The following is a 26,511-nucleotide window of genomic DNA, read 5'->3' on the forward strand; positions in this document are numbered from 1 at the left end:
GACGTGTGAGAGGGAGGGTGTGCGTGTGTGTGCACGTGAGAGGAAGTGTGCGTACATGTAAGCATGCATGTGTGTGTGTGCGTACATGTGGTGCAGACCTGTGAGAGGGAGGGTGTGCGTGTGTGTGCACGTGAGAGGAAGTGTGCGTACATGTAAGCATGCATGTGTGTGTGTGCGTACATGTGGTGCAGACCTGTGAGAGGGAGGGTGTGCGTGTGTGTGCACGTGAGAGGAAGTGTGCGTACATGTAAGCATGCATGTGTGTGTGTGCGTACATGTGGTGCAGACCTGTGAGAGGGAGGGTGTGCGTGTGTGTGCACGTGAGAGGAAGTGTGCGTACATGTAAGCATGCATGTGTGTGTGTGCGTACATGTGGTGCAGACGTGTGAGAGGGAGGGTGTGCGTGTGTGTGCACGTGAGAGGAAGTGTGCGTACATGTAAGCATGCATGTGTGTGTGCGTACATGTGGGTGCAGACCTGTGAGAGGGAGGGTGTGCGTGTGTGTGCACGTGAGAGGAAGTGTGCGTACATGTAAGCATGCATGTGTGTGTGTGTACATGGTGCAGACGTGTGAGAGGGAGGGTGTGCGTGTGTGTGCACGTGAGAGGAAGTGTGCGTACATGTAAGCATGCATGTGTGTGTGTGCGTACATGTGGTGCAGACGTGTGAGAGGGAGGGTGTGCGTGTGTATGCACGTGAGAGGAAGTGTGCGTACATGTAAGCATGCATGTGTGTGTGTGCGTACATGTGGGTGCAGACCTGTGAGAGGGAGGGTGTGCGTGTGTGTGCACGTGAGAGGAAGTGTGCGTACATGTAAGCATGCATGTGTGTGTGTGCGTACATGGTGCAGACCTGTGAGAGGGAGGGTGTGCGTGTGTGTGCACGTGAGAGGAAGTGTGCGTGCATGTAAGCATGCATGTGTGTGTGCGTACATGTGGGTGCAGACCTGTGAGAGGGAGGGTGTGCGTGTGTGTGCACGTGAGAGGAAGTGTGCGTACATGTAAGCATGCATGTGTGTGTGTGCGTACATGTGGTGCAGACGTGTGAGAGGGAGGGTGTGCGTGTGTGTGCACGTGAGAGGAAGTGTGCGTACATGTAAGCATGCATGTGTGTGTGTGCGTACATGGTGCAGACCTGTGAGAGGGAGGGTGTGCGTGTGTGTGCACGTGAGAGGAAGTGTGCGTACATGTAAGCATGCATGTGTGTGTGCGTACATGTGGTGCAGACCTGTGAGAGGGAGGGTGTGCGTGTGTGTGCACGTGAGAGGAAGTGTGCGTACATGTAAGCATGCATGTGTGTGTGCGTACATGTGCAGACGTGTGAGAGGGAGGGTGTGCGTGTGTGTGCACGTGAGAGGAAGTGTGCGTACATGTAAGCATGCATGTGTGTGTGTGCGTACATGTGGTGCAGACGTGTGAGAGGGAGGGTGTGCGTGTGTGTGCACGTGAGAGGAAGTGTGCGTACATGTAAGCATGCATGTGTGTGTGTGCGTACATGTGCAGACCTGTGAGAGGGAGGGTGTGCGTGTGTGTGCACGTGAGAGGAAGTGTGCGTACATGTAAGCATGCATGTGTGTGTGCGTACATGGTGCAGACGTGTGAGAGGGAGGGTGTGCGTGTGTGTGCACGTGAGAGGAAGTGTGCGTACATGTAAGCATGCATGTGTGTGTGTGCGTACATGTGGTGCAGACGTGTGAGAGGGAGGGTGTGCGTGTGTATGCACGTGAGAGGAAGTGTGCGTACATGTAAGCATGCATGTGTGTGTGTGCGTACATGTGGTGCAGACGTGTGAGAGGGAGGGTGTGCGTGTGTGTGCACGTGAGAGGAAGTGTGCGTACATGTAAGCATGCATGTGTGTGTGTGCGTACATGTGGTGCAGACCTGTGAGAGGGAGGGTGTGCGTGTGTGTGCACGTGAGAGGAAGTGTGCGTACATGTAAGCATGCATGTGTGTGTGTGCGTACATGTGGTGCAGACCTGTGAGAGGGAGGGTGTGCGTGTGTGTGCACGTGAGAGGAAGTGTGCGTACATGTAAGCATGCATGTGTGTGTGTGCGTACATGTGGTGCAGACCTGTGAGAGGGAGGGTGTGCGTGTGTGTGCACGTGAGAGGAAGTGTGCGTACATGTAAGCATGCATGTGTGTGTGTGCGTACATGTGGTGCAGACGTGTGAGAGGGAGGGTGTGCGTGTGTGTGCACGTGAGAGGAAGTGTGCGTACATGTAAGCATGCATGTGTGTGTGCGTACATGTGGGTGCAGACCTGTGAGAGGGAGGGTGTGCGTGTGTGTGCACGTGAGAGGAAGTGTGCGTACATGTAAGCATGCATGTGTGTGTGTGTACATGGTGCAGACGTGTGAGAGGGAGGGTGTGCGTGTGTGTGCACGTGAGAGGAAGTGTGCGTACATGTAAGCATGCATGTGTGTGTGTGCGTACATGTGGTGCAGACGTGTGAGAGGGAGGGTGTGCGTGTGTATGCACGTGAGAGGAAGTGTGCGTACATGTAAGCATGCATGTGTGTGTGTGCGTACATGTGGGTGCAGACCTGTGAGAGGGAGGGTGTGCGTGTGTGTGCACGTGAGAGGAAGTGTGCGTACATGTAAGCATGCATGTGTGTGTGTGCGTACATGGTGCAGACCTGTGAGAGGGAGGGTGTGCGTGTGTGTGCACGTGAGAGGAAGTGTGCGTGCATGTAAGCATGCATGTGTGTGTGCGTACATGTGGGTGCAGACCTGTGAGAGGGAGGGTGTGCGTGTGTGTGCACGTGAGAGGAAGTGTGCGTACATGTAAGCATGCATGTGTGTGTGTGCGTACATGTGGTGCAGACGTGTGAGAGGGAGGGTGTGCGTGTGTGTGCACGTGAGAGGAAGTGTGCGTACATGTAAGCATGCATGTGTGTGTGTGCGTACATGGTGCAGACCTGTGAGAGGGAGGGTGTGCGTGTGTGTGCACGTGAGAGGAAGTGTGCGTACATGTAAGCATGCATGTGTGTGTGCGTACATGTGGTGCAGACCTGTGAGAGGGAGGGTGTGCGTGTGTGTGCACGTGAGAGGAAGTGTGCGTACATGTAAGCATGCATGTGAGTGTGTGCGTACATGTGGTGCAGACGTGTGAGAGGGAGGGTGTGCGTGTGTATGCACGTGAGAGGAAGTGTGCGTACATGTAAGCATGCATGTGAGTGTGCGTACATGTGCAGACGTGTGAGAGGGAGGGTGTGCGTGTGTGTGCACGTGAGAGGAAGTGTGCGTACATGTAAGCATGCATGTGTGTGTGTGTACATGGTGCAGACCTGTGAGAGGGAGGGTGTGCGTGTGTGTGCACGTGAGAGGAAGTGTGCGTACATGTAAGCATGCATGTGTGTGTGTGCGTACATGTGGTGCAGACGTGTGAGAGGGAGGGTGTGCGTGTGTGTGCACGTGAGAGGAAGTGTGCGTACATGTAAGCATGCATGTGTGTGTGTGCGTACATGTGGTGCAGACGTGTGAGAGGGAGGGTGTGCGTGTGTGTGCACGTGAGAGGAAGTGTGCGTACATGTAAGCATGCATGTGTGTGTGTGCGTACATGTGGTGCAGACGTGTGAGAGGGAGGGTGTGCGTGTGTATGCACGTGAGAGGAAGTGTGCGTACATGTAAGCATGCATGTGTGTGTGTGCGTACATGTGGGTGCAGACCTGTGAGAGGGAGGGTGTGCGTGTGTGTGCACGTGAGAGGAAGTGTGCGTACATGTAAGCATGCATGTGTGTGTGTGCGTACATGGTGCAGACCTGTGAGAGGGAGGGTGTGCGTGTGTGTGCACGTGAGAGGAAGTGTGCGTGCATGTAAGCATGCATGTGTGTGTGTGCGTACATGTGGTGCAGACCTGTGAGAGGGAGGGTGTGCGTGTGTGTGCACGTAAGTGCATGAGCGTGTATATGAATGTGCATGTGGGGGTCTGCGTGTGTGCATGTGCACACGCACGAGCTGTGAAGGAGGTGTAAGGGGTGAGACCAGCCCGACCTCATCTCCCTGCCACAGAAGTTGTCCCGCCCCAGTCCTCCTGACGCCCCCTAACTGGCCCTGCACAGCTCGTGCCCGGGGCTCTGGAGCTGGGGGCCTGGCTTTGAGGCTGGAGCTGCCTCTGAACTTGCCGCAGTGTCCTGGGACAAATCAGTTGGCTTTTCCAAGCTTCAACTTCCTCCTCTGGAAAGAGGGTGACAGTATCTGCTTCACTCCGTTTCTCTGAGGATGAAGTAAGGCTGGCTTGCCAGGACTGTCCTAGATGACAGACAACGGGACAGAGTCAGTCCCCTCCTCAACCCTGCCCCACCCCTGCTTTCCTGATCTAGCAGTCGGTTCCTCCTCCTTCTGCTCCTGTAACAGGCTCACACCTTCAACTTGGCTTTGAATGAGCTGAGCTGGAAGGAGGCCCCTCATCACTCAGCCCAGCAGGTCCTGCCCATCGGCCTTTCTTGAAACTGTTACTTCCTTGCCTCCCTGCGTCCTGCCATGCCATGCCCCAGGCAGGTCTGGCCACAGCTCATTCTTCTCATTCGTCTTCCTAAATATTCTCAGCAGTGTCTCCCTCCCCTCAGCTCCTGTCAACCCTCCGTGCCTCCCCTCGACTGTGGCCTGTGGGCCGGTAAGGTGAAAACTCCTGGGCCAGCCCAGCGGTCAAGGCCCCTGGGTCCTTTCTGGCTCCTCACTGCCTCCTCTCACTTCAGTCCCCACTGGGGCCTGTGTTGAATTGGAAGGAGGCATGTAGGGGTGAGGCAGGGGCCTCTGGGGGGTCCCATCTGTAGTTGGCTTGGGCTGCCCTAACAAGGTACCACCCACAGTCAGGGCGGCTTAAATGACAGACGTTTATTCCTCACAGTTCTGGAGGCTGGAAGTCTGAGATCCAGGGGTCGGCAGGGCTGGTTTCTCCCGAGGCCTCTGTCCTTGGCTTGCAGACAGCTGTCTTCTCCCCGTGTCCTCACGTGGTCAACGCTCCGTGTGTCTGTGTCCAAATTTCCTCCTCTTACAGGGACACCAGTCACATTGGATTAGGGCCCACACATATGGCCTCATTTTACCTTAATTACCTCTGTAAAAACCCCATCTCCAAATACAGTCACGTTCAGAGGCACCAGGGGCTAGGACTTCAACATATGGATTTTGGAGGGATGCGATTCAGCCTGTGACACCGTCTAATCAGACTTGATATAGGAGGGGACACTCCAGATGTTGACCGTGGACAGGACCGAGAGAGCAGTGGTCAGCAGGAAGCAGGTGGGCCTGGGTGTGAGGGTGTGAGCAGGCCTGGCGTGGCGGCCGGGCCTGTGTAGGGAGAAGACTGTGGCCACAGTGTGCAGAAGGTTCAGAGGCCACACACCAGAGCAGCCTGAGGGCTCTCCTCAACCTGTTGCCGCTGCGAGGGAAACTGTTCCTTCCCCCCACAGGGCTGCGGGTGGGATTTCTCTCTGTCGGCCTGGTGTGTGAACCTTAGAAGGCAGGTTCTGACGGGAAGTGAGGTGTGTCTGAAAAATAATGAATGGGAACACAAATTAAGGATTACAGAAGAATTGCATTTTGTTTGCAGATCAAATCTTTCAAAACATATTTTGGGACTGAGCAGGGACCCTTAAAGAAATGTTTGCCGATGTGGTTTGGAAGAGAGTCACTCAGCATGCCCGTGGGAGTCACCGATTAAACCCACATTCTGTGGAGAAAAGTCTGTGAGCTGCTGCTGTGTGTCTGGAGGGGCTGGATGCTCTCACTGGTCGTCTCTGCCTGACTCTGTAGGCAGGGTTCACCTGGCGGGGGGTGGGCCCCGAAGCCCAGTGGGTGAGCCAGTGCTTCCTGAGCCCAGGTGCCTGCTCCAGCACCAGCCAGGCCTGTGCCAGCTGTGGCCAGGGTGGCGGTGTCAGGGTTTTTTCCTCTTTTTTTTTGAGGTATACTTGACATATGACAAACTTCACATCTTTAAAATGTATAATCTGATACATTTTGACATGTGTGTGCACCTGTGAAACCATCTCCACCGTCAAGATAGTGAACACGTCCATCAGCCTCCAAAGTCTCCTCCCACTCCCTGAACTCCTTCCCCCCATCCCGCCGCACCTGCCCCCCTGGGATCCCTGATTTCTGTCACTACTGGTGTTTTCTTTCTTTTCTGGGGAGATTTTTATATGAATGGAATTACGCAGTAGGCACTCTTTTGTTGGGGGGGTCATGTCCCCTTCACTCTGTAATTACTGAGAGATTCTTTGATACTTCTGCATGTATTGTTAGTTCATTCTTTTTCATTACTGAGTATTATTATTACATGGATATACCACAATTTGTTTATCCATTCTCCTGCTGATGGATGTTTGGGTTGTTTCCAGTCTTGGGTTATTACAGATAAAGCTGCTGTGCACATTCATGTAGGAGTCTGTGTGTGGACATGTGCTTTCGTTTCTCTGGGGTGGAAGTGCCCTAGAGTCGGGTGGTTGCTCATCCGATAGTTCTCTGTGCAGCTCTCACCCCTCCGGTCCTCTGCTCTGCACACTCCAATAGCCTTGCTCCATCTCTTCAGCTCAAGCTCTTGAGCTCAGGGAAGCTGCCAGGCCTTACACATGCTTCCCCTCCCTGTGCCACGGCCTGGAGGGCCCCCAGACAGGAGGCCGGAGCTCTTGTACTCTGTGTCTCGGAAATCACTCTCCTTCCCTGCTTTACACCAGTGTCTCCAAAACCTTTGTTTTGTAGATTCTATTGGTGGGGTTTTGTGTTGTCGTCGTCGTTGTTTGGGTTTTATGTTGTTTTAGGCAGGATGGTAAATCTAGTCATTGCTACTCCATCTTGCCTGGAAGTAGAAATCCATGATGCAGCCTTTAAAAATTTTTGGAATAATTTTAGATTTATAGAAAAATATCCTGTACATAACCATAGCACATTTGTCAAATGTAAGAAATTACCTGTGATACAATACTCTGACAGGCAGAATTCTAAGACAGCCCCCAAGATTCCCACCCTCTGGTGTACACACTTGGTATAATTCCCTCCCCTTGAGTGCAGGCAGCACCTGTGATTATGACTGAATTACTAATCAGCTGACTTTGAGTTAATTAAAAAGCTTATCCTTGGAGAGCCTGACTTAATCAGGTGAGCCCCTAATAGAGACTGGGCCCTTCCTGAAGTCAGAGAGAGTAGAAGCACAAGAGGCTGTGTGGAGGGGCCACATGCCAAGGACCTGTGAGTGTCCCCTATGAGCTGAGAGCAGACCCTGGCCAGCAGCCAGCAAGAGAATGGGGGCCTCAGACCCCAAGCAACCCCATGAGCTTGAAAGAGGACCAGAGCTCCAGAACACATTGATTTCAGCCTTGTGAGACCCTGAGCAGAGAACCAAGCTAATCAGTGTCCAGACTTCTGACCACAGAAAATGTGAGATAGTAAATTTGTATTGTTTTGAGCTACTGATTTTGTAGCAACTTGTTATGCAGCAATCAAAAACTAATATAATTACTATTAACTAAAAAGGACCAGGTAAATTCATTAGTAACAATATCCCACTATTAATCCAGCAAGACTTCATCAAAAACCAATGTGAGGACCAGCATGAAGCTGCGGGTCCACTTCCACCACTTCCAATTTTTGAGATGATTTCAACATACCCATATTGTGTCTTGGTTGGAGGTGGTTAGAATTCTGATCAAGAATAGATCTGTTATATGAGAAAATATTTGCAAAGCATGTATCTGATAATGATGCAGTATCCAGAGTATATTAAAAAACTCTTACAACTCCACAACAAAAAGACAAACAACCCAATTTAAAAATGAGCCAAGGACTTGAACAGACATTTCTTCAAACAAGAGATACAAATAGGCAACAAGCACATGAAGAGATGTTCAACATTATTAGTCATTAGGGAAATGCAAATCAAAACCACAATGAGTTACCACTTCACATTCACTAGGATCTGTTTGTCAGGTTGGGGAGAAATTGGAACCTTCATACATTGCTGGTAGGAGTGTAAAATGGTTCAGCCACTGTGGAGAAGTTCGGTGGGTCCTCAAAAAGTTAAATATGGAGGGCCGGCCCAGTGGTATAGTGGTTAAGTTTGTGCACTCCACTTTGGCGGCCCTGGGTTCGCAGGTTCAGATTCTGGGCACAGACCTACACACTGTTCATCAAGCCACACTGCGGAGGCGTCCCACATACAAACTAGAGGAAGATTGGCACAGATGTTAGTATAGGGACAATCTTCCTCAAGCAAAAAGAGGAAGATGTTGGCCCAAGGCCAACCTTCCTCACTCCACCCTCATAAAAGTTAAATATGGAATTACCATATGACCCAGCAATTCCGCTCCTAGGTATATACCCAAAAGAATTAAAAACAGTTACTGAAACAAATACTACTGTTCATGGCAGGGCTATTCACAATAGCCAAAAGGTGGAAACAGCCCCGATGTTCATTAATGGATGAGTGGATAAACAAATTGTTGTGTAATCATACGACACGATATTATTCAGCCATAAAGAAAAACAAAGTACTGATACGTACTACAGAGTAGATGAATTTCAAAAACATTATGCTACGAGAAAGAAGCCAGACACAAAAGGTCACATATTGTGTAACTGTTTATATGAAATATCCAGAATAGGTCAATCCATAGAGAGAGACAGCAGATTGGCAGTTGCCAGGGGCTGGGAGGAGGGAAGAATGGGAAATAACTGCTTAAGGGTGCAGGATCTCCTTTTGTGGTGATGATAATGTTTGGGAACTAGATGGAGGGAGCTAGATAAAGGGAGGGGTTGCACAACTTTGCGAATCCACTAAATGCACTGAATTGTTCACTTTAAAATGGTTAATTTTATGTTATGTGAATTTCATCTCAATTTGTGTGTGTGTGTGTGTGTGTGTGAAGAAGATTGTCACTGAGCCAATCTCTGTGCCAATCCTCCTCTGTTTTATGTGGGACACCACCAGTGTGGCTTGATGAGTGGTGCTAGGTCCACGCCTGGGATCCAACTTGCAAAGGCTGCCAAAGCAGAGCACACGGCCTTAACCACTACACCACCAGGCCGGCCCCCTCACCTCAAAAAAGAATGGATGTTATAGAAAATAACAAAGCCATGTCTCAGTTGGTGGCGAGTGACTTTGTGATTCTGCTACCCATTTTTTTAACTGAACTACAGACTTTCTTCAGCTCTTCTCACCAGTTTATCCTCTGTGACCTTTTCCTATTCCAGGATCCCATCCAGGACACCATATTACACTTAGGTGTCATGTCTCCTTAGTCTCCTCCAATCTGTGACACTTTCTCAGTCTTTCTTTGCTTTTCACGACCTTGACAATTTTGAGACATATTGGTCAGGTACTTTGCAGAACGTGCCTCAGTTTGGGCTAGTCTGATGTTTCTCATGAGTAGACTGGGTTATGAGTGCTTGGGAAGAATGCCACTAAGGTGGATGCCACTGTCATGGCATTGTGTCCGGGGTCCATGATGTCAGCATGACCTATCCCTGGTGACATGATCCTGATGACTTGGTTAAAGTGGTATCTGCTAGATTTCTCCATTATGAAGTTACTATTTTCTTTTCCCTACTGTCCTCTGGGAAGGGAGTCACTTGTGCAGCCCACACCCAGGGAGAGGGGAACTTAGCTCTACCTCCTGGGGAGGGAAGTATCTACATGTGTTATTAGGAATTTTTCTGTAGGGAAGGTTTGTGTCTTCTCCCCATTTATTTATTCAATCATTTATCTCAGTATGGACTCATGGATATTTAATTTATTACAGTGTGTTATAATTCAATGCTACATTATTTATTTTGTTGTTTAAATTGTTCCAGTTTTGGCCATTCTGAGCTCTTTCAGGTTGTTTTGTGTTTCTTTCATGTACTCCTCCCCCTTTTTTTTCTCAAAGCACTTCTTTACTTTCTGGCACTATATGATACTCCAGGTTCACCTTGTATTTTTCATGCCCTGGCCCAAGAATCAGCCATTTCTCCAAGGTCGTGGTTCCTTTTATTGGAGAACTGTATTTAGAGACCAAGATCTGGGTGCTGGGCGTGCTTGTTGCTACTAGGATTTCGCTGGTTGTAGGTCTTCTCTGCAGACAGCTAGGGTATGCACTCATGTATATTCGCCGCTCTTTGTACACATACCTGTAATTATTTCTGTATGCATCTGTCTGTGTACATAACAGAAGCATGACTTCATAGCGATGTCTCTGACTAATCCCGCACCACAGGGTTTGTTCCAGCTTTCCCCCTTTGCTTATTTATAACTTCTTTCTCGACAGTGAGAAACTTGGCTCTCATTACTCATAGTTTATGTACTCATTTGTTCAACTCCAGTATATATGGAAGGTAGTTTCAAATGTGTTGCCCTGTAGCCCTGTGAGAAATAACTTTACCTACTAGAGTACAGCATTCATGTACAGTTCCTTTGGTCTTCAGCCTTACAGATCTTAACTGAAACGCTGTTTTGCAAAGTTACTCAGGTCAGCTACATTATTTTCCCCACCACCTTCAGTGAGGTATGTCATACAGTTTTAATACAGTTAGATTCACTTGTCAGCCCCCATTTCATCCTGGGATTCTCCGACATCCTGGTTGAATTTTTTTTTCTTGTATGCATTAAAGTTGCTTCTTTGTGATGTACAGTCCTGTGGTTTTTGACAAACGCCTCGAGTCATGTATCCACCACCCCAATACCACGCGGAACAGTTCATCACCCTCGCATCTGCTCCATGCGGCTCCCTGCACTTCATTCCTTTTCCCACCACTGATCTGATTTCTGTCCTTATAGTTTTTATGGCCTGGCTTTGCACAGCAACTATTTTTTTAGACATGAGAATTGCTTATAAGTGGAGGTGGTCTTGCTTTGTGGTTGGAATTAGTTGATACCAGAGTTTAAGTCCAGCCCTGACACATTGCCCTCTCTAAGTCTCAATTCTCTCCTCTGTAAATGGGTATAACAATACTCCCAGCTTTACGGGGGTTATTGAGAGGACTGGATGAGATGACAGCTGTTGGCACAGTACCTGGCACATCATAAGTAATCAATAATCTTGATAATAATACTTTATGTTTTCTTTCCTCGTCCTCACCGTGCTCAGCATCACTGTGGAGGGGTCATAACAAAGAGCGTTAAAGAGGCCAGGAAATGCTGCCTTCTCAGGTTGCTGGTGGCAGTAAGAATGTGTGCATGGGCCCTTCCCTACGGGGGTAGGAGGAGCGCAGAGGGGATGTGAGGAGGGCAAGGGGATGTGGCTGGCATGGAGAGGGTTTGTCCCCACAAGCCTTTCCTCTGGTGTTTGTGGTGCGTGTGTGCTACAGGGTTGGTCTTGGGAGTGGGGCTTTCTGAGGAAACGCCATCATCAGTCTGTCGTTCACACTTGCCCTCAGCAGGGGGATTTCAGTGCTTCATTTTGGCTCTTCTACTTCCAGGATTTTTTTTTTTTTTTGACTGAGAAGATGCTATTACAACACAGAAAGAACTTTTAAAGAAGCCACTCACCATAATCCCGACAGCCGAGTGGGTCGGTGTTTGGTTCTTGCTGCCATCCCAGGCCTGAACTGTTACACGGATATAAACATTTTATTTATTGTATTGTAAACAGTTTTCCTGGTTGCTACATAGTCTTCGTAATGATGTTTCACGGAGACATGACAGTTCCATCAAGGGATTCACCATCCTTCTCTAAACCGCTCCTGCTGTTTTGTGGCGCAGCTTCTTCATGAATATCATCTTTTGCTTCTGCTGGTTTATTTCCTTGGGGGTATATTCCCTAGAATAGGAATTTTCTATCAAAGGATAGGCATGTCTTCGTGGCTTTATTTGCAGCATTTTACAGAAATAAATCATTACATTCCTTTTTGTATGTTAATCTATATTTCAGCAAAATGCAACTGTTCGAGGATGTGACCAGACATCTAGTGAAGTGTTTCAGACGAATGCTCCAACCCATCCTTAATGAGTTTATCGTCTGACCACCTCATGCTCGGTTGCAAACCATGATTTTCCCTGACTGGTTTTCCTTGCCCCTTCCCCCCACAGACTTCAAGTTCTCCTTCTGGGTGCTTCTGGAGGGAACACTCCCAAAGCCTCCGTCTCTCCTCAGAAACTCATCCTTTATTTACTTTTGGAGTCAGGACTTGTTTGCATACGTAAAACCAGGACCATATTGTTTGCAGATGCTAGGGGTGCTGCCAGATAATTGAATGTAAAAAGTTGAGGCTTTTAATTCATTTTTAAAAACCTGGACACAAAAGAATATTTTCTTAAATTAAAAAAAAGCATAGAAATAAAGATTGTGGGATTGGGTTTCTAATTCAGACATTTTACTTTGTGTTCATAGTAGCAACTTCAAATCCACAGAAAGTTAGGGACCTGGAGGTGGGGGGGGGGGGGGGGGGGGGGTCGGGAGGAGGGTAGAGGACTAGGAGATAAAACTTTGCAGATTCACCAACTAATCTAGAAAAACAGATGCACTAAACTAGTTAGAATAAATGACAAAACAAAAACTCAATGCCAGTAATTTATGATTCCATCTGCTAGCATTAACAGTAAGGTTTTTTTCCTCTCATCCGTAGTTTCCTGTTTAGCTTTTTATTTTAAGATAAGAGTAGCTTAAAAGTAATTGTGTCCCCTATCAGTATTTGATAAAGCCCCTTCCCTTTAGGAGAGCGGGAGAGATGTGATACCCATTGTTAACAGCTAATTGTTTTGTACCATCAAATGCTTTTGTTAAAAAAGGGAAATTAGTGTGGCTTGCAGTCTGGGCAACAATGATAAAAACAGATGGGAGCTTCTCACACAGGTTGACTGCCTTAAACTAGGAGGCCGATTCTTTTTCCAAGTAAATTTTGAGATCCTTAAGAGCATCTGCCAAGACAATGGGGGAAAACACGAGCTCTTCGGCCTGCTCAGCGCGTCGGCAGGCAAGCCCGCTGCGCACTGCCCAGCCCGGCCCGGCCGGCGGGAGCCCTGCAGCCGGGGGGCCTCTGGAGGCGGGTGCCCGCCGGGGCTGCCGACGGGGCGGCCCCAGGCCAGGGCCGGTGTGAGCGGCGGGGGACGGCTGGGAGCCGAGCGGAGCGCGGGCAGAGGCCTCGTCCGTCTGGGGGCAAGCAGGGGCCGGAGAGGCGCGCCGAGGGCGAGGAGTCCGCGCGCCCGAAGGCGGCCCCACTTTGCCGCGGCCCCGCGCGGCGCTCATCGCGGCGGGCCGGACGTCGGCCCTGGCAGCGGCGGGCGCGCGCGGGGCCGGAAGTGCGTGCGGCGCGGGCCAGGGCCGCTCCCACCTCCTCGACGGCGCCGCTGTGAGGGCCCGCGTTTGGGCTGGAGCCGAAGTGCCCTCCTGGCGGGGGTCTCGCGGTGTTCGCTGCGCACCTTCGGGATTTGCTTTCTGGTTTCTGGGAAGGTTCTGTTAGGGGGTGGGCTCCCTAGAGCAAGGCGGGTTCCTGGTCTAGTCCTGTCAGCACGCGGGGCCCGGCGCGGTTTGGGACGACAGGCTGGGTGCTCCCCGAATCCCTCCCCTGCCCGAGCTCTGGCCCGTCCGTGAGGCGGCGGGGGCGCTCGGGCCTGCCAGGTTGGGGGCCCGCGCGGCGGCCGCCGTTCCCGGGCGCGCCTCTGGCCCGGCTCCCACCGCCAGGGAGGAAGGCGAGCGGCGCGGCCCGGGGCGGCGGGTCGCTTCGCGCGTCTGAGGCCGGAACGCCGGCGGCTTCGTGGGCCCGCCCGCCGCGGCCGCGCCGGCGCCCGGATCTGCGTGCGAACACGTGCCGGGCGGAAACCCGCCGCCTCCCGGGGCTCCCGCGCCGCCGTGCGATGTCGATCTGTGTTTCTTCTCCCGTCCTAAGCCTGCCTGTAGAATCGAATCACCTTCCAGAAAATGTTCTCGGAACGCCGCACCACCGATACATTGGTTTTTGCTGATTTTTCCGCGTTTACCCCTCCGCTCTGACTCGCATCCTCACTTTTCCCCCCTTTTCTTCCCGCTGCAGAAGCTGGAGGGACTGGTCAAGCTGCGGACGGTTCGGGAAGCGCCGGCCGAGTGCACCTGCCCCCCAGGTAAGTGGACGCGGTCCCCAGGCTGCGGCCCGCGAGGAGGCCTGCGGTTTCAGGCTCTGTTGCATCCTGTGGACCACCCTGCGGCCTTGCTTCCTGCGTGCGGCCTGGATTCCAGGGAGGATGAACTACTTGGTTTGAGGAGGACGGTGGTTTTGGTGGAGGAATTAGGAACCTGTTAGAGATGACTTGTGACATTTTAAAGATGGAGAAGCAGGCATTAACCGTCCGCGCGGCAGGAACGTTGTGGCTCCGGCTCTGTTTCAGGCACGGGGGCGAAGGTGAGGAATCTGGCTGAGGTGGGGCTTTTGTTTTCAGTCCTTTCAGTGGGGGTGGAGGGAGGAGCAGGAAGCATGGTCTGGATTATTCAAGTGATCATGTCTCTCTTGGGTTTTGGTGGTGTAGACCAGGATGGCTGTGAACAGAACCAGGATTTCTTGATTCCTGGTCTACATGGCTTGAATCCTGGTTGTATCAGGTCTTCCACTTGTCCTCACGGGAGGCTTGCACAGACGGTGACTGAGAATTGAGGTGTGCAGTCTCTGCCCCGGTATTTTCAGGGTTAGAATTGTCCTCGTGGAGAATGGTGCGTAATGCCAGTGGATGAGTGAAGGGCGGAATGCTGCTCACACTTCCCACCACTCAGGGCAAGGTGTCAGAACACGGAAGCTGAGCCCTTGTCCTTGCTGTCACACCTTCCGTTGGCCAAGTGGTCTGGCGTTTTCCACTCCTCTTCCGCTGGTCAGCAAACCCAGCTCGCTGAGAATTAACATCTCAAGATTGGGAGATGCCCTGGGATTCTGCAAGGGTGGACCTCGTGGTGTGAAAATCCAGTCTCTGGGACCCAGCAGGAGAAGATTTTTATGGTCGAGCTTGAGCTAGCCTTTCATAGGACCTCCAAGGTTTTAATGGGAGGGAAAAGGACATGACAAGTAGTGATGTCACTAGTGGATCAGGAAGTCAGAAATTGCAGTTAATGGGGTAAAAAGATTCAGATCCACAAATGAATTTTTGGATGATCTACAAAGTGTATAAAATGGGAATGATTTCTCGTTTTTTGTCTTCATTCTGTCTGAGTGTTGTATGGATGTAAATACCAGTGGGTTGTGTGGTTAAGTGTTTTTTAAACTGAAGTCACAACATATTCATGAGATATGAAGTCAGTTCAGTGGGTTACAGCCACCATTTTGAAATTTTGAACCAGCAGAGACTGGAACAAAAATATTGGAGTGACGTTTTTGTTTCAGCTGTTTATGTTTGTCGGCATCACCTAGATGGCACTGTGAGATGGGTTTCTTGCTGTGAGTTGCCGACTGGAAGTTTGAAAGTCCCCAATGCGGATGATGGATGGAGAGGGAGGAGGAGGCAGAGAGGTGGCACAGAGCTCCTGAGTAAATCCTAACCAGGTCCAAATCCTGGTCTGCCACGTGCGGTTGGTCAGGGTCTTTATCAGTAAGTGATGACACTGCTGGATGGGCTCTGTGGTCTTTTCTGAGGTCATGGAGAAAGTACAGGTCAAGGCCCATGACCTGGAGGCAGTTCTGTGTCCTGCCTTCCCTTAGGGGGTCCTGAGCTACCGAGTGAGGTAACCAAGAGGGTCTCAGGGAAGACCGTGGAGGTCCTGCTGCAAGGAGGCCGGTGACCCCCCTTCTCTCTGGGGTCCCAGCAGTCAGCACCAGCACCGTGCTGTTGTCCAAGAAGCTGGTGACTACCATGCAGCCATGCTGGTGGGTGTGCAGCCAGGCAGCCTCTGCTGGCCCCAGGACACCCATGCCCATGCCTGCTCTTCTCTCCTGCCGCCTTGAGCTGGAGTCCTTACTTGAGCCCTTTGGACCAGAGCCCTTCATCAATGTGCAACCCTGTAGGCTGGCATATTGCCCCTGCCATAAGAAGGGCAGAGGCCTTTATCTCAAACACCAGCGGCCTTAACTCATTCCCTTTCTTCCTGGCTCTGATCTGCCCTGCAGACTTTTGGAGTCTGGACATGCAGACCACCCTCTGGGGCTTGGGTCCCCATCTGATTTGAGATACCCTCAGATTCCCACGGCCCAGAGGACAGTGTAATCTTTTGTCCTATCCTGGGCGCCTCAGACAGATAAGCGAGGCCAGAGAAGGGGGCGGCTCTTGCGTGTTGCTCGCTGTGAAGCGGGCGCTCAGGGGCTGTGAGGCCGAGAGGAGGGTGGGCCTCCCTCTCACCCCAGTCAGTGGTGGGAGGGCTCACAGGGCTGTGTCCTGAACTAGCCTTGTGACCTTGGGCAAGTGAGCGCCCCTTGAGCCTTGCACCACTCATCTATAATATTTGAATTGTGTTCCCCAAAAAGATTTGTCTCAGTCCGAACCCCCAGGACTTGTAAATGTGGCCTTATTTGGAAGTAGGGTCTTTGCAGACACAGTTAAGCTAAGGATCTTAAGATGAGATCATTCAAGATTTAGGGTAGGCCGTAAATCCAATGACAAGAGTCCTTATGAGAGACGGGAGGGAGGGGTTTGAGATGCCTGACACCAGAGGAGAAGGCCTGGGGGAGGCAGAGATCAGAGTGGTGCATCCACAAGCCCAGGATCACCAGGGATTGCTGGCGGCTGCCAGAGGCTGGAGAGGAACGCGGGGCTTCTCCCTCAGGGCCTCCAGGAGGAACCAGCTGCGGTGACACCTTGGTTGTGGGCTTCTCTCCTCTAGAACTGTGAGAGAATAAGTGTCTGTCACTTTATGCCACCTAGTTTGTGGCAATTTGTTGCGGCCGTCTTAGGAAACTAAAACAAATGGGAATATTAGTCACCCCGAGGACCTTAAAGGATGAAAACGTGGGGACGTGGGTGCTTCCTGCACTGCCACGTGTGAGCCCAGTGGGGGCCCCCGAGGTGGCTCTCCCGCCTGTTCCTGCCCCAGAAGAGCCTTCTGCCCCTCCTTCCGCCCAGAGCTCCAGGCCTTAGACCCATGTGACTCACCCACATCCCTCGGGTTGTTATAACACCCTCTTTTCTTATGTTATCTATTTAAACGTTTAAAAATGTGTTTAAAGTTGTAAAATGTTTATTTTAAATAGGAAATAATATATAGTGTGAAAAAAATTCAACTGCTACCAAAGGTTACAGTGAAAAGTAACTCCGCCCCCCTGTCGTCCCCAGCTCTCCTGCTCCCCTTGGAGAGGCCCTTTGCCCGTCTGCTGATGTCCTTTTAGGGCACGCTGCCCAGCAGAACTTTCTGTGATAACGGAAACGCTCTGTATCTGCACTAATACTGTAGCCACTGCTAGCCGCATGTGGCTTTTAGCCCTTGAAACATGGCGAATGCAACTGAGGAACAGAATTTTAAACTTTTATTTGATTTTAATTTAAATCGCCACATGTGACTGGTGGCTAAGGTATGGAACAGCCCTGTTTCTGGGTAGTTTATGTATATTTCAGCGAGGAGCTCCCCTCCTGTTTTTACACAAATGGTGTCGTTGTTGTCCCTGTGTTCCTTTCTTTGGTTTGTGATTTCTCTTTGAGATGGTCTGAAGCAGTCTGCGTACTGAGAGCAGTGCTGCCCCGTTTTGGTTAAGGGATGGAATCCTGTCGTGCTGTCCTGTGAGGTACCTGGCCAGTTCCCCCAAGGACGCTGGGTTGTTTCCCATCCCGTGTTCTTACAGACCATCCTGCAAGGAAGTGTCTGGAGGGCAGGGGCCCTGAAGTCTCACTCAGTTCTCCGCTGTCCTCGTGCTTTGTCCTGAAGCCTGTCATGAGCCAGGCACTGCCATAGGGTCTGGGGGTGCTGGGCTGAAAGGACAGGATCCCTCCGTCCGTTGGGGGAGGCTGCCATCAGAGCAGCAATTCTAGAATGATGCAGAAGGGCTGTGGCAGGGGGTGGCCCCCAAGCCTCCTCTGTGGGAGACACGAGCACCACCTGACCCCACTGTGCTATGAGCATCGTGACAGGCAGCCTCCTAAGGTTTGGGTCAGTGCTGGCGCCCGGCCCATGTGAGCCTGAGAGACCTGGATTTGCATCTCGACTCTGCTGCTTGAGCGGTCACACCGTGGTCTCATCCTGCACTTCCTGGGGATGTGGGCCGTTCTGGTGTAAAAGGTCCTTGCGTTCACTAACTCTTTCACTTGCAAACATCAGAACACTAACTAATGTTCTGACCGTCCCACATTAATAAAGCAAAAAGGAAACTTGTTAGCTCATGTGCCTGGAAATGGAAAGGTCGGAGGGAGAGCAGATTCAGGGGCTCTTCTCCATCCATCTCTCGGCTCCTCTCTGAGTCATTTTTAGACAGTCTCTTCTTGGGCTGGGAAAGCGGCTACTAACAGCTCCAGGAGCAGGTCCTCCCTTGTCCACAGCCCAGCAGACGGTGCTCTCCTTTCTCAACAGTCCCAGCGTGGGGCATGGGGAGTGTTCTGGGCTGAATTGTGTCCTCCTGAAAATTCACATGTTGAAGTCCTAACCCCCGGTTCCTCAGACTGTGGCTCTGTTTGAGATAGGGTTGTTAAAGAGGTAAATAAGGTTAAAATGAGGGGGTGGGGCCCTCATCCAGGCTGACCGAGGTCCTTATAAGAAGAGGAGATCAGGACACAGACACAACAGAGGAAAGACCATGGGAGGACATGGGGAGAAGACGGCCATCTACAAGCCAAGGCCAGGAGGCCTCAGAAGGAGCCAACCCTGCTGACACCCTCGGACTTCCAGCCTCCAGAAGTGAGAGGAAGTAGATTTATGTCGCTGAAGCCGCCCAGACTGTGGCACTTTGTCATGGCCGTCCAAGCAGACTAATACAGGGAGTTATTTGTTGAATGGCTACAGAGTGTCTGTTTGAAAAGATGGAAGAGTTCTGGAAATTGCTAGTGGTGATGGTCGTATAACATTGTGAATATTAAATGCTGTGAAACTGTGCACTTTGAAATGGTTAAAATGGTCATTTTTATATGTATTTTACCACAGTTAAAAAACGTCCCAGAATTGACCCTGACTTGCTGGCTTGCGGCAGATGCCTATCCCTGAGCTGGTCTCGGTGCCTGGAGGATGGGATGCAGGGACCCACCAGGGCTGGGTCACGTGGCCCTTCTTGAAACTAGCGGGGAGGTTTGACGCTGCCAGAACCCTGTGGGCTGAGAATGGGGAAGGGTGGTTACCCCCAGGAAAATTAGGGTGCTCTTCCCAGAAGAAGAGAAAATGGATGTAGCTGGGCAGACACAAATAATAGATGACCACTTCAGTCCTGCTCCAGCTGGCCAGCCATGTCTGGTGGTCCTTGGCTGGGGACTTTAGACTGCGTCTGGATTTGACCGGAGGTCTGTCTCCACTTTAAGCACGCAAGTCCAGCAGGCAGTGTTGCCCAGTGATAAAGCGCATGGACTCGACCCAGACTGCCTGGTTCTAATTCTCTGTCGCCTACCGTCTCCATGACCTCCAACGGGTAACTTATCTTCCTGATGCCTCAGTTTTTCATCTGTGAAATGGGGTTTCTAATAATACCTACCTCATAGGATTGTTGCAAGGATTGAGTGAGCTAATACACATATAGAATTTAGAATAGGGCCTGGCCTGCTTCCTGAGAGTGACTCAGTTGTAGTTACCATTAACTTGGATCCATTGCCTCCAGGCCAGTCCAGCCATGTGCAGGCTGTGACCTTGATTTTCACTGCTTTCAGTCAGGGCTACCGGAGAGGTAGGGAGGGAGATTCAGAGTTGGCGGTTGGCTGGGAATATTCTGGAGGGAGAGAACAAAGACTTGGCAGACTTTATTGGCACATTCTTCCGGGATGTGGATGAGAAAATGCTGGTGACAGAGCACAGGAGTAAGAGAACTGGAGAGGAAAAGAAACGTGTAGCCAGTGAACTCTTGTCCACAAGGCCTTGTGCGGAGCCTGGGGCTGCCGCCCTTCACACAGTTCGCCCTGGTTTCTAATGGGGCTCGACTTGCCCTGGAAATTATTAGGAACTTTTCAGAAACGTGGTAATACTTTTCATTTCCTTTTTGTGCCTTTTTGTTTCCTTGCATAATAGACCAGAGACACTGCATGTGGTTTTCCAATGATGTGCCCTGTGCTGCCAGTGTAGGGTGACTTTCCAGAAATTAGTAAACAGTTGATCAGAGTTAGAAATTTGCTGCTCTGTGAGAATGTTTGGAAGTTTGAACAGAGCAGTGAAACTCTGCATGGGAGAGCATGAAGTACAAGGTGGAAGTGGTTCAGACCCTGCTACATTTCATTGATGGTTTATGGAAAATGCTACAGAGTGGAACAGAAGTGGGAGAAGTTACTCTTCAGCCTGTTAACTTTATTTGTTGGCTTAGGTACTTTGAAGCAAGAAATTGTTATCCTCCTTTGAATTATTTCTTATTTGTAGAATTTTTTAAATGATACATTTATTGTCATTTTTTACGTGTTACATCCTAGAGTTTATGGTAAAATAAGTAGCCTAATGGTGGGTATCCCATTTGTTTATATCCCAGTTATGGCAAACTGTACAAAGTTGAAGGAGACAATTTGTGTGTCTGAATTCTTTTCTTTTTTTCTTTTGGCTAAGTTCTCTGGAGAATGGTCTCGGTTCCCCACTCCACTATGCATCGGCGTTTGTTCATTCATTCAGTCATCCCTTCCCGCCCTATTTTGTGCTTGTCCTGTGGGAGATGTTGACTAAGTTTGTTAGAGGAAGGTTGTTAGAGGAATTGCAGAGCCAGCTGTTGGTGGACAATGGCACAAATACAAGAACCATAATATATTGAGAATAGGAAGAGTCTGAAGAAAAAAGTCCTACATAAATGGACAGGAGGGAGATCACCTCAGGTGAGGAGGACCTGGGCAGGGGAAGATGTTGGCTGAGCAGGTTTTGAAGAGTGGTTGGCTTCTAAGCCAGCTGGGCTGGGAGGTCATTCCATGAGCCCACATCCTGAGCAGAGGTGAAGGGGAGCCCAGGAGTGGCACAGAACTCTGTTTTGTTGGAAGGTGGCAGTGGGAGATGAAGTGAGTCTCGGTGACGTAGGGATATGGACTTTATTCCATGGGACACAGTTGAAGGAGTTTGCTTAGAGTTTGGCTTTGAGAGGAGGATTCTAGAAACAGAATGGAGGATGGACTGGATCACAGATTTTGTTCCAGCACAGAGAAGCCCATCGAGAGGGGCTCAGGGCTGGGACGGTCTTGTCTTGTTCCCTGCCACGTCCCCTGAGCCTAGAATGTGCAGGGCACGTGGAGGAGTGTTGATAATATCTGCTGAATGACTTCTCTGGAGGAGAGGTCATGAGAACTTGAATGAGGGCCGTGAGAATTGATGGCAGGGAACAGCTGCGAGAGGCACTGGGCCGTGTGGTGGACAAAACTCACAAACAGGATGGACGGGCACGGGAGGGGACAGAGATGCCCGAAGCTGCAAGTCTCGGGGGAAGGTGACGCCCTGAACAGAAATAGGAAATCCTCAAAGAGGGATTTGGAAGGGAAGATGGCAAGTGTGGTTTTGGACAGTGGCCTTACGAACCACTTTGTAGACCCACTGATGAATGGAAGAAAATAATTAGAAGTCTTTTCTTAAGGCATAGTCTAGCCACTCTGAGTCTATTAATTATAAAATGTACCATGTTCTCTAAATAAAGGTCTTGAGGTTTAACTATGTATTGACCATTGGGATTTGGAGATTTTCTTGTGACCACCAGAGGGAGCCCACTATATTCATTAAATTCTATAGAAATCTAACGAATTTAAAAGAAAAGGATAATCAATATTTTAAAAAATTGACTAGAAGGCATACAAAAGTTCAAACCAAAGGCAGTGAAAGACAAAGTTAACGACCCATTCTGGTGTTTTTTCCTACCAAAATGGAAAATCCCTCAGGATTTTCCAGATGGTTCCAGAATCAAGTGGTATGCTCTTGGTTTGGGGAGGTTATGATGATTATGTGAAGAGTAAAATAGCCAACACATTAGCACATACATTCCTGGAACAATTGTCCCGCTCACCCAACATTGACTGCACACGTCGTGTTCAGACCTAGCAGAGAATCCCCAAAGCTGTGGGCAGATAAGACTGAAAAGGACTTCACCTCAGCTTGGCCAACTCTGTGCCAACTCTTGGGTGACAGGTGCGGCTTTTCCCTGCATGAGGTGTCATATGACGTTGGACCTTGGGATTATTATATGTCCCACATATCAGGAGCCACTCACGTGGTGCGACTGTCTTTTCCCAGGGGTAAGTTCAATGCAGTCATAATATCTGGCTTCCGAGCTCACTTCTTATGGCAAAGTATATTCCACATGGATTGAAGATTAAAATGTGAAAAATAAAACCACAGAGGACAAGATGAAAATCCTGTAGGTCACTTTTTAAAATGATGAGGTGGACATAGACTCTATAAGCATGGCACTGAGGTCAGAAACCAGCACTCATGATTTTTGTTCCCAGGGGACATTTGGCAATAGTTAGACATTTTTGGTTTTTCTCAGCTTGGGGAGGTGCACTAGTGGGTGGAGCCCAGGGATGCTGCCACCCATCCCACAGTGCACAGGACCGTCCCACACACAAAGGAGTGTCCTGTCCCAAATGTCAGTGGTGCCAAGGTCGAAAACCCTGCCATAGAACAAAATGTTTTCTGAAACATTTTAAGCTTAAAAGCTCAAGTTTTCAGTATAGAAGGAAAATCCCACCTTAACAAAGTTTAAAGATAAATGACAAACTGAAAAAAAATTCAACATAGGTAACAAACACATGGTTAATATTCATGAGATATAAAGTGTTCTTGCAAAAGAATAAGGAAAGGCCAAATATTTTAGCAGAAGAATGGGCAGAGGATATGAATAAGGGGTCCCCAATAAAAAAATACAAATGGTGACACTTTCCTTCAGTGACTATGCACAGAGCACCCATTATTCTGTGCCAGGCACTGCTCCAGCACTTGAAAAGATGGTCCACGTCATGAATAATTGAGGAAATGCGTAGTGAAATGAGATGTCACTTTTCTATGATCAGATTGATAAGGTTTAAACTGATTCAAACTTTGTGGAGAGCAGTTTGGCGTATAAACAAACGTTTTAAAAGCACAAGCTTTCTCCCAGCATTGCCACTCCTAGGTTCAGAATATAATCTGCTCAATATACAACTGCTCAAAGGTGACTGTACCATGATGTTTATTAGAGCATCATTTATAGTCCCCAAAACATTGGAAATGACATCCATAGGCCTTTATAAGGGAAAGATAGCCACAGTGTTTCAATAGTGGGGAGAAAACAGATTTTAAAGCAAAATCATGTAGTGTGAACAGTGGGTGCTTACATTATAAGCACCCTTCATTTTTTTCTTTTTTGCATTTTCTGAATTTGCTTGCAACGAGCGTGCATTACCAGCATAATCAGGAATAACAAGTAGGACAGCTAAAAGGCATTCAACTGAGAAGTAAAAGACAGAGTTTCTGTTTCTGGCCCTGAGCTGGCCACAGTGTGGCCAGGTGTGTTGCTGGATCACACACCCCTACTGCCCACCTCATGGGCTCTGCTGGTGCCCTGGAAGACAGCCCTGTCTGACGTGATGTCCCCAGTACGCTCAGTGGGATACCTAGCACATCACAGATGCTCCAAAAATGTTTGTCTTTAATAAACGGTGTGTTTCTAAAAGATCTTTTAGAGCTAAAAAGTGCACTATAGACATTGATTAATATAGAAGCCCATGGGGAGTGATAGAAAGCACATCTTCTGGGATAAGACAGGTTTGGATTTGGGTTATGGATCTGCCAGTTAGAGCTGTGTGACCTTGGGCATGTTACTTAACCTCTCTGGGCTTCAATGAACTACTCTTTAATAACGGCACAATAATCCCAAATGTAGAGATAGTTATTTGTTATTTTACTTATTCTTCATTCAAAACTATTTGCCATGTTAGATTTTGGGGGCACACTGGTGAATAAGTCAAAGTGTGTGCCCTCGTGGAATTTACGTTCCAGGTGTCGGGGGTAGGGTGGGGAAGACAGGCAAACTGAAACAGGTAACCCAGCAATTAATGAGGTAACTGTGAACTGTGATAAGAGCTGTGGAGGCAGGGTCGGGGCGAGGGGTAAAGGGAGGTGCTGGTGTGAAGATCTTTAGAAAGGGAGCCCAGGGGAGGCCCCGCTGGGGAGGGGACCTGGTGCCAAGAGCCGTGTGACGAGAAGCTGGGCATCTCAGCGAGTTGGTTCTTAGGCAACTGGGAGGTTGGATTGCCTTCTGGGAACCGGGAGGGGTCAGTGTCTGAAGCAGACAGGGGAGGGTGTGATGAGACAATGCCGGAGAGGCGTCGGTCGGTGGCCTGGCCCCCGGGCTATGGAAGAGTGTATATTTCATCCTAAAAGCAGTAGGAAGTCATCACTGGGTTGGAAATAAAGAAGTGACATTGTCCAACTTATACTCCAAGAGGCTCAGGCTGATGCAGTATCAGGGGGCTCGGAGCAGGGCCTGAGGGGAAAGTAGGGGCAGAGGAACTGAGGACGCCGGTGGAGAGGCTGTTCACCTGTCTCGGCCACATGTAACAGGGCCCTGGGCAGAGGGTGTGGTGGTGGAGGCAGTGGGAGGATGCCGATGGAGTTGACCGTGTCCTAGAGGTGCGCTGACAGGACTTAGAGGTGGGCTGCGTGAGGGGGAAGGAGGGAGAGAAGGCTGGATGACACCCAGGTTTTGGGTGACGTGCAGGTTTTTGACTTGGGCAACTCCATGGTGCCAGTGGGGGTGGAGGCCAGGATGGGGAGTTTGTTCAAGCCTGTTCATTTTGACGTGACTATGGGACGTCTGAGAGGAGGTACCCAGTCAACCCTTGGGTACAACACAGCAGAGCTGGAGGCAGCGGCACAGGGCTTGGCCCAGAGTGGGCATTTGTCACTGTGTTGATTCTGAGAGCACACAGAGCTGGGAGTAGGCATGTAGACAGCAATGGGCTGCTGTGTTTGCCTCCTTCCTTAGCTGGGAGCTGAAGAGGCAGACCTCTTTGTTCCTTACTATAATAGTCAGGGTTCTCCAGAGAAACAGAACCAATAGGATATATATATATATATATAAAGAGACTTATTTTAAGTAACTGGTTCACATGATTATAGAGTCTGGCAAGTCCAAAATCTGCAGGGTGAGTCAGCAAGCTGGAGACCCAGGAGAGCTGGTGCTCCAGTTTGAGTCCTAACGCTGTCTGCCGTAGAATTCTCTCTTGTCTGAGAATTCTCTCTGTTTGATTCAGCCCTTCAACTGATTGGATGAGGCTCACCCACATGGAGGGCAATCTGATTTACTCCAAGTCCACCTATTTGAATGTTAATCTCATCCAAAAACATCCTCACAGAGAAACATCCAGAATACCGTTTGACCACATCTCTGGGCATTGTGGTCTGCCTGAGCTGACACATGAAATTAACCATCACACCTACCTTCCTCTGTGACTTCTCTTGGCGTCCTCTTCCTTCTGCCTCATCTCTCTTCAGTCAGTTCTCTTATCCTGCTTCCCATGCACTGACTGAGTCCCCCCCACATCATCCCCACCACCACTGCCATCTTCAGACCCTCATCACCCTTCATCCCTTGCAGGCCTTCCTCAGGATGGGGCTCAAGTGACGTTCGGTTTAAAAGCCTTCCATGGTTCTTCACGGTCTTTAGGATCAAGAAAGCAGTCTGTCTTGCCATTTCTCAATCTGATTCCTGCCTCCCTCTCTGGACCTGTCCCTCCAGTTGTGTCACCTTCCTGTGCCCTGTGGAATGCCTTCCTGTCTCAGTCATGCCATTTACTCAGAACCTGTGTCTTTCCTTTGCTTGAGATGTCTCTCCCCTCCTGGTTTTTTGCTTGAAGAATCCATATTCATTCTTCACAGTTCAGCTTAAATCTCACCTCTTCTGAACCTTCCCTGTTTTCCAGGCAGAGTTGATTGCCCCCTCCTCTGTGAGCCCACCACACTTTGGGTGCCCCTCAAATGATTCCATATTGCAGTTGGTGTCCCTTCACTTGCCTGTCACCTCTGCACCCCCAGCCTGTGAAACCCCGAAAGGCTGGGGTGGATGTCCTTCCTGCATGCAGGGGGCTGGCTCGTGACAACCCTCTAGTGGGTGTGAGCTGGGCCGAGGTCTGGAAGAAAGAACAAACTCAGCCTTACTAAAGGAGCACATGGAAGTCAGCGCATTTTATAAACGTGTTTAGGTGATTCGTGGAGTGACAGTGACAAGTCTGTTGTTACAGAACAAGGGTAATAAGATTGATACATAAAGACATTGTCCTTCTTGAATGCCACCCTGTCCAGGAGCCGGGCCGGCCTGCACGGGCAGCTTCTCGACGCGCGCAGGGAGCCTGTTCACAGGGTGTTGGCCATTCTTCGTTTAGACTTTGTCCTGACTCTCTTTCAGTTCTTTCCTATGCTTTCACCCCTTGGCTTTTTCTCTTTGCTCATCTTAGACTTAACTCTAGCCAGGACTTGGCTCTGCCAAGTTCAAGTTGGCTCTGAGGCCGAGGATTGGAAGTCATTTGCATTTGGTTTGGCACTGGCCAGAGTCCCTTCCCCATGAATCAGATCCGGTCCTCCTGCGTGCCTCGGGATCCTCGC

The 26,511-nt window shown here is 49.9% G+C and overlaps 1 protein-coding gene across 1 annotated transcript in view; it reads left to right on the plus strand.

Moving 5' to 3' along the window:
* COL23A1 (collagen type XXIII alpha 1 chain) overlaps positions 1-26,511 on the plus strand; it is a 315,117-nt gene that overhangs the window by 10,427 nt on the left and 278,179 nt on the right. The window contains exon 2 of the mRNA XM_044777582.2: positions 13,940-14,006. Coding sequence (XP_044633517.2) covers positions 13,940-14,006 — 67 coding nt within the window. The remainder of the gene's footprint in view (positions 1-13,939; positions 14,007-26,511) is intronic.

Source organism: Equus asinus, chromosome 9 (assembly GCF_041296235.1).
Source record: "Equus asinus isolate D_3611 breed Donkey chromosome 9, EquAss-T2T_v2, whole genome shotgun sequence".
Taxonomy (NCBI): Eukaryota; Metazoa; Chordata; class Mammalia; order Perissodactyla; family Equidae; genus Equus; species Equus asinus.